This window comes from Nannospalax galili, unplaced genomic scaffold (genome assembly GCF_000622305.1).
Source record: "Nannospalax galili isolate Female #2095 unplaced genomic scaffold, S.galili_v1.0 scaffold951, whole genome shotgun sequence".
NCBI classification, from domain to species: Eukaryota; Metazoa; Chordata; class Mammalia; order Rodentia; family Spalacidae; genus Nannospalax; species Nannospalax galili.
This window is the reverse complement of record NW_008329324.1, coordinates 520,031-531,492: the sequence shown is the minus strand read 5'-3', so window position 1 is coordinate 531,492 and position 11,462 is coordinate 520,031. Positions and strand designations below refer to the sequence as shown.

General features: G+C 44.0%; 1 protein-coding gene across 1 annotated transcript in view; it reads left to right on the top strand.

Moving 5' to 3' along the window:
* The first annotated feature begins 211 nt into the window (after window positions 1-211).
* The window catches only part of Scn11a (sodium voltage-gated channel alpha subunit 11), a 103,761-nt gene continuing 92,510 nt past the window's right edge, over window positions 212-11,462 (top strand). Inside the window, exons 1-5 of the mRNA XM_008836336.1 lie at window positions 212-478; window positions 4,115-4,233; window positions 7,708-7,800; window positions 9,844-9,972; window positions 10,983-11,077. Coding sequence (XP_008834558.1) covers window positions 212-478; window positions 4,115-4,233; window positions 7,708-7,800; window positions 9,844-9,972; window positions 10,983-11,077 — 703 coding nt within the window. The remainder of the gene's footprint in view (window positions 479-4,114; window positions 4,234-7,707; window positions 7,801-9,843; window positions 9,973-10,982; window positions 11,078-11,462) is intronic.

Here is an 11,462-nt window from a genome sequence, read left to right as displayed (position 1 = left end):
TCTGTCACCTATCAATTCCATGCTCAGTGTTTCTACTCAGTGGTCCCTTCTGATCTGACCCACGGATAGCTGATACCCATGCCTCCTCAACCTCAGCCTTGGTTCCTGCGGATCCCCGTCCTTTGAGAGTGAACCCCAGACCAGGCTGCATAATTCTCCCTTCTGAGTGCTCTGTGAGTTTCTGCAGCATGTTTCTGTTTCCAGGGTGGAAATGGAGGACAGGTACTACCCAATGATCTTCCCAGATGAGCGGAATTTCCGTCCCTTCACTTCTGACTCTCTGGCCGCCATTGAGAAGCGGCTTGCCATCCAGAAGGAGAAAAAGAAGTCCAAAGACAAGACAGTAGTCGAGCCCCATCCTCGGCCACAGCTGGACCTAAAGGCCTCCAGGAAGTTACCAAAGCTTTATGGAGACATTCCCCGAGAGCTGATAGCAAAGCCTCTGGAAGACTTGGACCCCTTCTACAGAAACCATAAGGTACATGCATGGGAAGGTGGGATACTCCCACTCAGCACTCATGACTGCATTACAAGGGTCTATAGAAGGCAGAGACAGCATCTCTCCTTGCGGTTACCCTTGTCATTGCTTTTGTAGTCCCAAGAACCAACTTCAGCCCTCACCTTCTCTCTCTAATGCATGTATTGAGGAAGAAGATGGGGATGAGTCTACAGAAAGGTTGGAAGGAGAACTAAGGAAATACTTATGCCTGGAAAGAGCATTAGCAGTCAGAGAAGGGAGGTGCAGGCCACTGCAGGAGACTGGCTTCATGACTTCAGACAAATCACCTCACAGAGCCTCACATCCTAATCTGTAAAATGGGAATAACTTCTGGTTTTCCTACCTTAGGGCACAGACATACTGTGGAAGCACTTTATAAACTATAAATCATGCTGATGTCAACCATTAATAGCACTGTACATGTATGCCCATTTCAGTAAGATTTTTACCTTCAAAACTTTTGGACAGGGGCTGGAGAGATGGTTCAGTTGTTAAGAACACTTGTTGCTCTTGCAGAGGACTCAGATTTGGTTCCCAACACCCTCATGGCAGCTCATAACCAACTAACTCCTGGTTTAGGGGATCCAAGGCCCCCTTCTGGCCTCCATGAGCACTTGTATGCATGTGGTGCACATAAACTCATGTAGCACACACAGATACACATAAAAATAATCTTAAAAAAAAACCTTTGGACAATATGCTTCCTAGGCCGTTAATTGAGATTAATGAAGGCCAAACCAATGATTGATGCAGAGTAAGAGCTCAATAAATGAAGGCTAAGTACATGTTAATCAATTGGGCACATGCAAATGATATGCAAATCCCACATAAATATATGGAAGCCTTGATGTTTTATCTACTTAAATGTAATTCTGTTTATTTTATTGAGTTTATTTATTTCGTGTGTGCATGTATGTGGGCATGCATGTACCGTGGCATGTGTCTGGAGCTCAGAAGACAATTATAGGAAGTTTGTTCTTTCCTTCCACCATATGGGTCCCAGGAATTGAACTCAGGTCATCAGACTTGCCAGGCTCTTCACCCACAGAGCCAGCTCACCGTTCCTAGATATAATTTTTTTCGGGAAATCTAGCAAAATTCCTTTAATAGACTCCAGAGTAAGGAAATGTGAATTCTAGGCTCTTCTTGGCTCCTTGAAAGCCTGGGCTCTGCAGCCACTCCCATGTACATGATTCCCCCTTTAAAAGACCAGAAGACTTTCCATCATTATCTTCCTGTGTGGCCCAGCAGAAGATGGAAAGTCCGCCTCATCAGAGTAAGGTGGGCAGGGAAGGAGGCTCAGAATTTGGGGAAATTTATAGAGTAACTGAAGCTAAAGCATCTTTTGCTAACACCCATGAAAAAACCAACCTTTCAAAGGGAGGTTACCTGGGTGCATGTCCTTAAACTAGGAATATTAGAGTTGCCAGACCAAACGAGGATAGAGTGTTTAGAGGAAAGGGGAGTACATGCAGAAAGAGTAAGCAAAGGAAAGAGAGATGACAGAGAAAAAGTGCTCTTGACTTCCTTCTTATGCCACAGAATTCTAGGTGCTTTTTGGAGGAACAGTTGGAGAAGAGTTGATTGGGAGAATCCTCCTTCTGATTCAAAGGAAAGACCTAGGCCAAGAGGCAATGGTCCTAAAACACCCACCCAGGCTGGACCAGAGCCTGACCTCCAGGAGTCAGCAGCATGTGAAGCTGCGGCCTGACTTATGGGTCTCCTTTGAATCAGAAGGCAGGACATTTGCTTTGAGTTCTGCACACCCATGATCTCATATGGCATTTGCTTAACAATGATGTGAGGTATGTATGGTCACTGTTAGCACTTCACCTTACAGATGAGGAAACCGAAGCTTAGCTGGTCAGACAGCTGGACCCCAAACTCCAGGGCTCTTTAGTTCCTGGCCACTTGGACCACTTCCTTCATTTAGAGGCTCCTATTTGAAGAACTATAGGGGGAAGAGGTGGAAACGTGTCAGCAAGCAAGCAGGAGGAACTTGTCCCTATCCTTATCATTAAAGCCCTGGCAAGTGTTGTTAAATGTACCATTAGCTAAAATATTTAAAGCAGTGAGAACTATCAATAAAGTCAGAGTACAGGAGCAGAATTGTATTGTCCCACCCATCAGCTGGGTGATAGTCTCAAAAAGAAGTTTGCTCTCTGCTCTAAATTATTTGCTTACTTAAAGGAAGAGCACAGAGTCCTCTAGACAAGTCATAGGCCCCTGGGTTCCTAGCTCTGAAGGAACCCCGTGGACTGTTTCATATTGCTATGCAGGGAAAGACATATACTCTGCCCATGCTTTCCTCTGCAGGCAGAGGGCCTCCAGGCCAGTATGTTCTAGCAGCTCACTGAAGGAAGGCAGATGGCTGCAATGGTTGACATTCTATAGAGCCAAGGCTGCATCTTTTCTTCTATCTTTGGGCCTGGATATCATGATCTGTCCTTATCTGAGAACATTCCAGACTCCATGGTCAAGTGGGGGCCAAGGGGGACTATTTGAAAATTTCAGAGGAGCAATAGAATGGGCGTCAGGAAACAGCCTATGCTCTGTGAAGGATTTGTTGACTGTCAGTTTTGGGGTAGATCAGAGAACAGCCAGATGGTTAAATGGAAGTCTGGCTGGGGCAGATGGTGTTAGCTAATGAGTGGCAAGCCGCTATTCAAGGGCTGCCTTGTTCCCAGAGCTCAAGGACACATACATGCTGGGGAAAAGCAGACACAACTTGCTGTTCTTCAGTGGAGCCCTGTGGACATGCTAGTGGACAAGGCTCATCATGTGGCAAGTGTTTAGTGTCTGTGGACCTACCTGCTAAGTGCCAGTAGGGTCCCCATCACTATGACAGATAACCCAAAACACCCAGGCATTTTCAAATGCTTTCCACAGGGGCAGTACCCACCTGTTTTCCTTAGCTAAGAACCACAGGCAAGTTTGTCCTGCTTGTGTGTAAGGATAAGAGAGCGAGAAGCTTGGTGTATTAGTTATTCTTGTTGCTGTGATCTATGATCAAGTACCAGATAAGAGGCAACTTAAGGGCAGATGAGCTTACTTGGATTTATACTATGGAGGATGCAGTCCATCAGGCAGGGAAGGCATGGTGCTGGAGTGTGAGGCAGCTGGTCACATTGGTCCACAGTCAGGAAACAGAGAGAGTTGAGTTCTGGGGCTCAGGTCACTTTCTCCTTTTTATTCAGTCTATAATAACCCACTACGTGTGAATGTTCAAATTCAGTCTCCATTCACGCTCCTTTGAGTGCTGTCTCCACAGATTCATACTGTGAAGATCAGTGTTAAAAGCTTCTTTGCCCAGGTATGACTCTGTGCCCCTGTTTCCTATGGTTTCAGAGCCATGCTCTCCAGAATGTCCTTTAGTGTAAATATCCCACAGCTCAATACTAATCCTGTGACTCTGGCCATGTAGTGAGAGCCGTTGGCCTTCCAGGGTATCTAACTAGACAGTACTTTGGGCTTCAGAATGATAATTCTGCCACCAGAGGCTTCAGTTATCAGTTAGGACTCAAGACCTGGTTCCCTAGAATTTTCTCTCAACGAGTACCTCATAAGTCTGTTTTGATGCTGTGATTAATCCATGTATATTTATTTTCTTTGCAGACATTTATGGTGCTGAACAAGAAGAGAACGATCTATCGCTTCAGTGCCAGACGGGCCTTGTTTGTTCTGGGGCCTTTCAATCCAGTCAGGAGTTTAGCCATTAGAATCTCGGTCCATTCATATCCTTTCCTCAAGATTAGGAAACGTGTATGAGCCCCAGGGGATTACGGGTTTACTTTTATCATTATTTTTTCAGTCAGGGACTCCTGTACCCCAGGTTGGCCTCAGAATTGATATGTAGCAGAAGATGGCCTTGAACTTCTGATTCTCCTGTATCTGTTTCCTAAGTGCTAGGATTACAAGTGTGCATCACTACACCCTATTTTGTGTAATGCTGGGAATATGGAACCCACGGCTTCAGCATGTGAGGCTAGCACTCTACCAACCTAATCCCAGCTCCAGCCACAGTTTCTTTCTTTCTTTTTTAATTTTTTGAGAATTTCATACACAAATACTATATTTGTATCAATTTCAATTCTCCTCCCCCTTCAACTCTTCTCATGCCCCCTAGTCCTTCTGAATTTCTTGATATCTTCTTTGATATGTACACACATACACACACACACACACACATATATATATATATAATATATATATAAACCTGTATAATATATATATATATAATCTCTTATCTCTGGGCCTGGGTATCATGGTCAGTCCCTATCTGAGAACATGCCAGTGTGTATATATGTATATGTGTTTAGGGATGACCACTTGGGATTGAATGACCTATCAGGGAGCTCATCCCTGGAGAAAGCTTACTCTTCCCCTCTCAGCATCATTGATTGCCTGTAGCTCTGCATCTAGAGATGGGAGGGACCCTGTGAAATTTCTTCCATCCACGTTAGCATGTCAGCTGGTGTTGTCATTGCATAGGCCTTGTTTAGGCAACCATGTTGTGGAGATTTCATGGGTTGGTGTCCTGGTCCTCTATCTCTTTTTAAATATCTTTACTTATTATTATTATTATTACTTTTATATTATTATTATTATTATTATTTTATGTGTATGAGTGTATTGCCTACATGTGAATAAGTGCACCTGTATCATGCAATGCCTGCAGAAGTCAGAAAAGGTTGTCAGATTTACCTGGAACTGGAGTTAAGACAGTTGTTAGCTGCCATGTGGGTGCTGGGAATTGAACCTGGGTCCTCTGCAAGAGCAGCCAGTACTCTTACCCACTGAGCCATCTGTTCAGCCCCGGCCCTCTATCTCTTATAATCTTTCTATTTTTCTCTTCTGTAATGTTTCCTGAGCTTTAGGTATAGGGGTTGTACTGTAGATATATCAGTTAGGGCTAGGCACACCACAGTTGCTTATTCTCTGCATTTGGACCAGTTGTGGAACTTTGTAATGGTCTTCATCTGTTACAAAAAGGAGCTTTGCTGAGTGGTGAGAGCTATATTTACCTGTGGGTATTTAGAATATAGTAAGAAATTACATTGGTTTAGGAAAATGGCAGCAGTGGTTGGGTCTAGGACCTCTCCATTCATGGGTATTTGGCTAGGTTTACAGTATTGGGCATGGATTCCTTCCTATTAAGTGACCAGCCCCAGTGTATTGAGTGGAAGCCAATATTCATTGTTCCTGGAGTGCTTCTGGGGTGTGTCTAGCACTGTGCGGGGGCATGGGGTGTGAACAGGGTATGGCCTTGCTCTGGGATCCTCAGCTGCAGGATATAGACCAATAGGCATGTGAGCTCATGGTACAGAAGCATCAGATGGACCAGGAGGTGCTATGGAGCTGGGGAGGCATCAAGGAAGCTTCCAGGAGGAGAAGGGGCATCTAAGTGGATACAGAAGGAGGGCTCTATTGGTAGCCTGTGTAGCACGCTGAACTGACAAGTGTAGTCCACACAGTATTTGGTATAATTCAGAGACATTTTCTAACATGGACAGTCCATATTTCCATCTTTTCTTGAAAAACAAAACCTTGAGCCACCAGGCATAGTGGTGCACACCTATTCTAGCACTCAGGAGGCAGAGGCAGGTGGAGCTCTGTGACAATGAGGCCAGCCTGGTTTACAGATATCAGGCCAGTCAGAGTTATGTAGTGAGATCTTGTCTCAAAGAAAAACAGAAACAAAACCCCCAAACAAAGCCCAAACAAATAAGCAAAGGACCTCAGGGCTGGGGAGATGGATTAGCAGGTGAAGTATGAGTGTGATGTCTGGAGTTCAGATTCCCAGCACCCAGTGAATGTTGGGTGGTCTTGGCAGCCTATCATCCTAGCTCAGGGATCCTGGAGCAAGCTGGCAAGCTAGATTAGCCCAAAGGATGATCTCTGGGTTTAATTGAGACCCTGCCTCAATATATAAGGTGGAAATCAACTGAAGAGACACCCATCATTAACCTATGGTCTCTCCACGCATGTACACATGCGCACTTCTACTCCCACACATGGGACCATGCATACATACATACATACCATACATACACATACCACATATACAAACACACCACACACATACACACATAACAACCATCTCCAGCAAGGCTAGTCCTATATTCCTCCTAGGCAAAAATGATGTAGTGAGAAATCTCTGCCTCTTAGAAGGGGAGTATAGGCTGTTTAACCCTATCTACCCCCTTCCTGTGGCCAGCAGCTTAGCCACATAGGACTTCCCATACTTTTAAGATGCAGAATTTGTTGTGGCTTCAAGTTTAAAGGATAAAGACAATTAGAAATTATTCAGCATTTCTGAGTGTGCTTGTTATTGTGGGGTGGAGGACAGATGAGACCATTTTAGACCAGGGGAGGGGAAAGCAGTGTGGATAGGTGCACATGGCGATGCTGCTGAGAATGGTAATGACTATTTAGGTTGGTTCCCTGGAAACGGCCTGTGGTGGGGACTCAGGTTAAGCGGTTTTGCAGAGAAGTGCTCTCTGCAGGAGGAAGGGAAGCAGGGTGGTTAAGCGGAAGGGCTAAGTGGGCTGGAATTGTATTCCAGGGTAAAGCATTTGCCTAGCATGCAGGAGGTCCTGGGTTTGTCCCTCAGCACTGCAGGTGATGGGGAGAGAAGAATTAAGCAAGACTTCAGTCTCAGCTAAGTCAGCTGAGCCTGACTGTATAAGAGGTTTCTGGAACACACATAGCACCAGAGTTGCAGAGGCACACTTTTTTTTTTTTTTTTTTTTTTTTTTTTGAGATAGAGTCTAATGTAGCCCAGGCTGGCCTTGGACTCTCTATGTGCCAAGGATGACCTTGAACTCCTAATCATCCTGTCTGCACCTCCCCAGTGCTGTGATTATGGATGTGGGCCACTAGATCTGGTTGAAGCAGTCCTGAGGATCCAACCCAGGGTTCTAGTGCATGCTAGACAAGTACTCTACCAATGGAGCTACATCACCATCTCAGGGCTAGAGTTTGTACCAGAAAGAAGATGCAGCTCTCTGGGTGAGGAGACTGCTATTCAGCAGGAAACTGTCTCAGAGGAAGGGGTAGGCCTAGGTTGTTCTCAGTCAACTCTCACAGAAAATAGATGCACCCATGGGAAAGCAGCTCTGAGGTCTCCATCACAGTCACAATCTCCACCACAGTCCCTGCTGACACCTGCATTCTGCTGTGTATGGACCTTAATGGATGCTGATCATGCTGTTTAGCATGTTCATCATTTGCACCGTGATTATCAACTGTGGGTTCATGGCTCATAATGGGAACAAAAATTCAGACACAGACGTTGCTGAGTGAGTATTTTCCCTGCATTTATATGCCCTAGAGTTTTTTTAATACATATATTTGAGGGACTGGAGATCTGACTCAGTTGGTAGAGTGCTTGTCTCACATGCATGAGGTCCTGGGTTTGATCCTCAGCACTATATAAACTGGATGTGGTAGCAAACGCCTGTAGTCTCAGCACTTGGGAGGGAGAGGCAGGAGGATTAGAGTTCAAGGTTATCCTCAGTTATATATCAAATTCAAGGTCAATTTGGGCTACATGATATCCTGTTTCAAAAAAAGAAAAAAAAAACATGCTTAAAAGAATTACTATATTACTGGGCTGGAGAGATGGCTCAGTGGTTAAGAGCACTGTGTGTTCTTGCAGAGGACTTGGGTTCCGTTTCCAGCACCCACATAGCAGCTCACAACTGTCCGTAACTACAGTTCAGGAGATCCAACGCCCTCTCTGACCTCTGTGTTCATTGCACACATGGGTGTATTTACATAGATGTAGGCAAAACACTCAGACACATAAGAAATAAATAAACATTTTAAAATTGCTGTATTATATTGGAGAGGAGTAGGGGGCAGTAGGATAGATGGAGGAAGAGCTGAAGGAGGAAATGCTGAAGAATCTGTTTTATTTTTGTACATTTTTTTTACAGTTGTCTTTAGAGGAGTCTTTAAAATTTTTTCTTTGCAACACAAAATTTTTTTAAAATTACATATTCTTTGGCAATTTCATAGAGGAATACAGGTCATTTAGATTATATCCACCTCCAACTCCTCCCCTCTAAATACACATTTTTGTGTCTAGATTTTAAGTACTTTCTTCTTATTTTAATTATGTGTGTATCTATGTGTATCTGAGTATGAGTGTATGCATATGAATGCAGGTAATCAAGGAGGCCAGAAAAGGGCGTTGAGGCCAGAGGACAATTCCCAGGAGTTTGTTCTCTCCTTCCACCATGTGCGTCCTAGGAATCAAGGTTGTCAGGCTTGGCAGCAAGTACCTTACCCTCTGAGCCATCTCACCAGTTTGAATGTGATGTCTTACAAGACATTTCATTGAGAACATGGCATGTCTTTCATTTGTTAAAATCTTTTATGTCCTTCAGAATTCCTTCAAAGGTTTTGTGTGTGTGTGTGTGTGTGTGTCTGTGTGTGTGTGTGTGTGTGTGTGTGTGGTGTATTAGTTATATGTGGCTGTGACAACATGCCTGACAAAAACAACTTAAGGGTTTATTTTGGCTACCATTTGAGTGTACAGTCCCTGGTGGTACGGAGGTCACAGAGGCAGGAACATCAAGCATGAGGCAACTGGTCACATTGCATCCATAGTCAGGAAGAAGAGTGGACAGAAAGTGGGGCCAGGCTATAAAACTTGAAGGCTCACCCCCCAGTGATCCACTTCCACTGAGGCCCTACTCCAAAGCCTTCCAAACAGGGCCACCAGCTAAGGACCAAGTATTTACATTCAAACCACAATAGGCTTCATGTTGGTTGTAACTGTTCTCAAGAATATGGCCAATAAACATAGGCATTGAAAAAGCAGATTTGCCACCTTATCCAGAGCTTGCCTATCTTGTTTGGGAAAGAGGAGTACAGTATTAGAAATTAAACTCAAGTCTTGCTGGGCGAGTACTCTAGTAATAGGCCATGTCCTTATCCTAGGAGTGTGCCTCTCCAAACTCTGGTTTGTGGAAAACAAAAATGTTAAATGTCAGTGAAATAGAATAAAACATCAAGGCCACAGATGTGTTGTTTGCTTTTTTGTTTGTTTTGTTTATTTGAGACAGGATCTAGTGTATCCCAGTCTGGCTTTGGACTTGCTATGTAGCTGAGGATGACCTTGAACTTCTTATCCCTCTGCTTCTACACGCCCACCTCCAGTCAGTGCTGGGATTATAGGCAGCCACAACCACAGTTGGTTTATGTGGTGCTGGGCTGGAACCCTGTGCTTCATGCATGCTAGGCGAGCACTCTACCCACCAAATTGCAGCCCCAGCACAGCTCTTCCCTTTTCTCATACTTTGTCACATTCTTGTTTGGAATGATTTGTTTTATAGATTAATCTTCACTGGGATTTATATTTTAGAAGCTTTGATTAAAATATTAGCAAGAGGTTTCATCCTGGATGAGTTTTCCTTCCTTCGAGATCCGTGGAACTGGCTGGACTTCGTTGTCATTGGAACAGCGTAAGAATGTTGAAGATTTTTGTTGGAGAGACTTGGGGTGGGAAAGAAGTCCCATTTCTTACCTTAGGGCTCTGTGAGCATCCACATGAGTGGTTGAGGTAGTGTAAGGTTGCCTGGATCTCTGAGTGTGGCACTGACTGGCCCTGAACAGCCCTGTGCAGCCACTGTCCAGAGGCCTCTAGGCACAAACCCATCTCTAGACCAATTCATGTTTCCATTCATTCACTAACCAACAGAGGCCTCTTATGAGCCCAGCTCTGGTCAAGATACAGAGGGCATAAAAATAAAAAATGAAACAACAAAAGCCATGGTCCTCACCTTCATGAAGCTCACAGTCCAGAGGGGAAAAGAGATGATTAATGGTCATTAAGATATGGTTGGCTGGGTGCTAGGAGAGGGGCTGTAAAAACATAGGGTGTCAGAGCATGTAGGAAGAACCAAGGACTCTGGAAATAAAGTATCTGGCTGCTATGAGGTTACAAAGAGTTTCTCCATGTTTACTTGCGTGCTAGCACTTTCACATGCTGAGTCATCTCCCTGACCTCCCTGGTCTATTTTGAGTCAGCTGTTGTGGATAGTTTGAGGTGGTTATTGAAGTTCATCCTGAAGGAAAGGGCACCAATTTGACACCTGAGTGATGAGAGAGTCAATAAAATTAAAAAATATTAGAAAGTGAATGGTCCATATGTACTGGGACACTGCATTGGGGACTAGTACGTGGCAGCCACTTAATAAACATTTGGGAGGATTTCTGTTAGCTATGGATACAGCCGTAATTGCACAGATGATTTCAAAATCCTCTCATCTGTATACACATACCAAGATGGTCTGAGAACAGCCTTGAAGTCCACAGTACTGAACAGCATATTGCCAGGTTTGGAGATAACGGGGAGGCTGCAGTTCCTCTCAGTGGGTGTACCCCCACTGTGCTTCCTCTGGCCTTCCTGGAAATGTGCTCTAAGGCAGCGGGACTGAGCAAGACTAGGTTCTCCCTCTGTTTTGTCTTGTAGGATTGCAACTTATTCTCCAGGTACCAAAATCAATCTGTCAGCTCTGCGTTCCTTCCGAGTGTTCAGAGCTTTGAAAGCTATTTCGGTTGTTTCAGGTAAGTCACTTTCGACGCTGACCCTTAGCTGGAATATTCTCTTACATTTTTTTTTCTTTTTTTTTCTTTTAATTAAAAGAAGCATTTCATTACAACAGCATTAACCTATTCAATAACATTTTTCTGAGCTAGGGTACATCTCTTTCAAAATTGGCTGTACATTTCTAGGGTTACAGATGAATTATTACGCTTATATAATCTTTTACTCATTATAAACTCTATAAGACATAAAATTAGATGAGGTTTCAACGTTTAAAAAAGATCTCCACTGCGTTGTCAAAACACACAGTTTCATACAGAAAAATTCATTTCAAGCCTATTGACATTGAGACGTTTTCACATGCATTTCTAATCTCTATATACATGACTATCACTGGTCACAGTC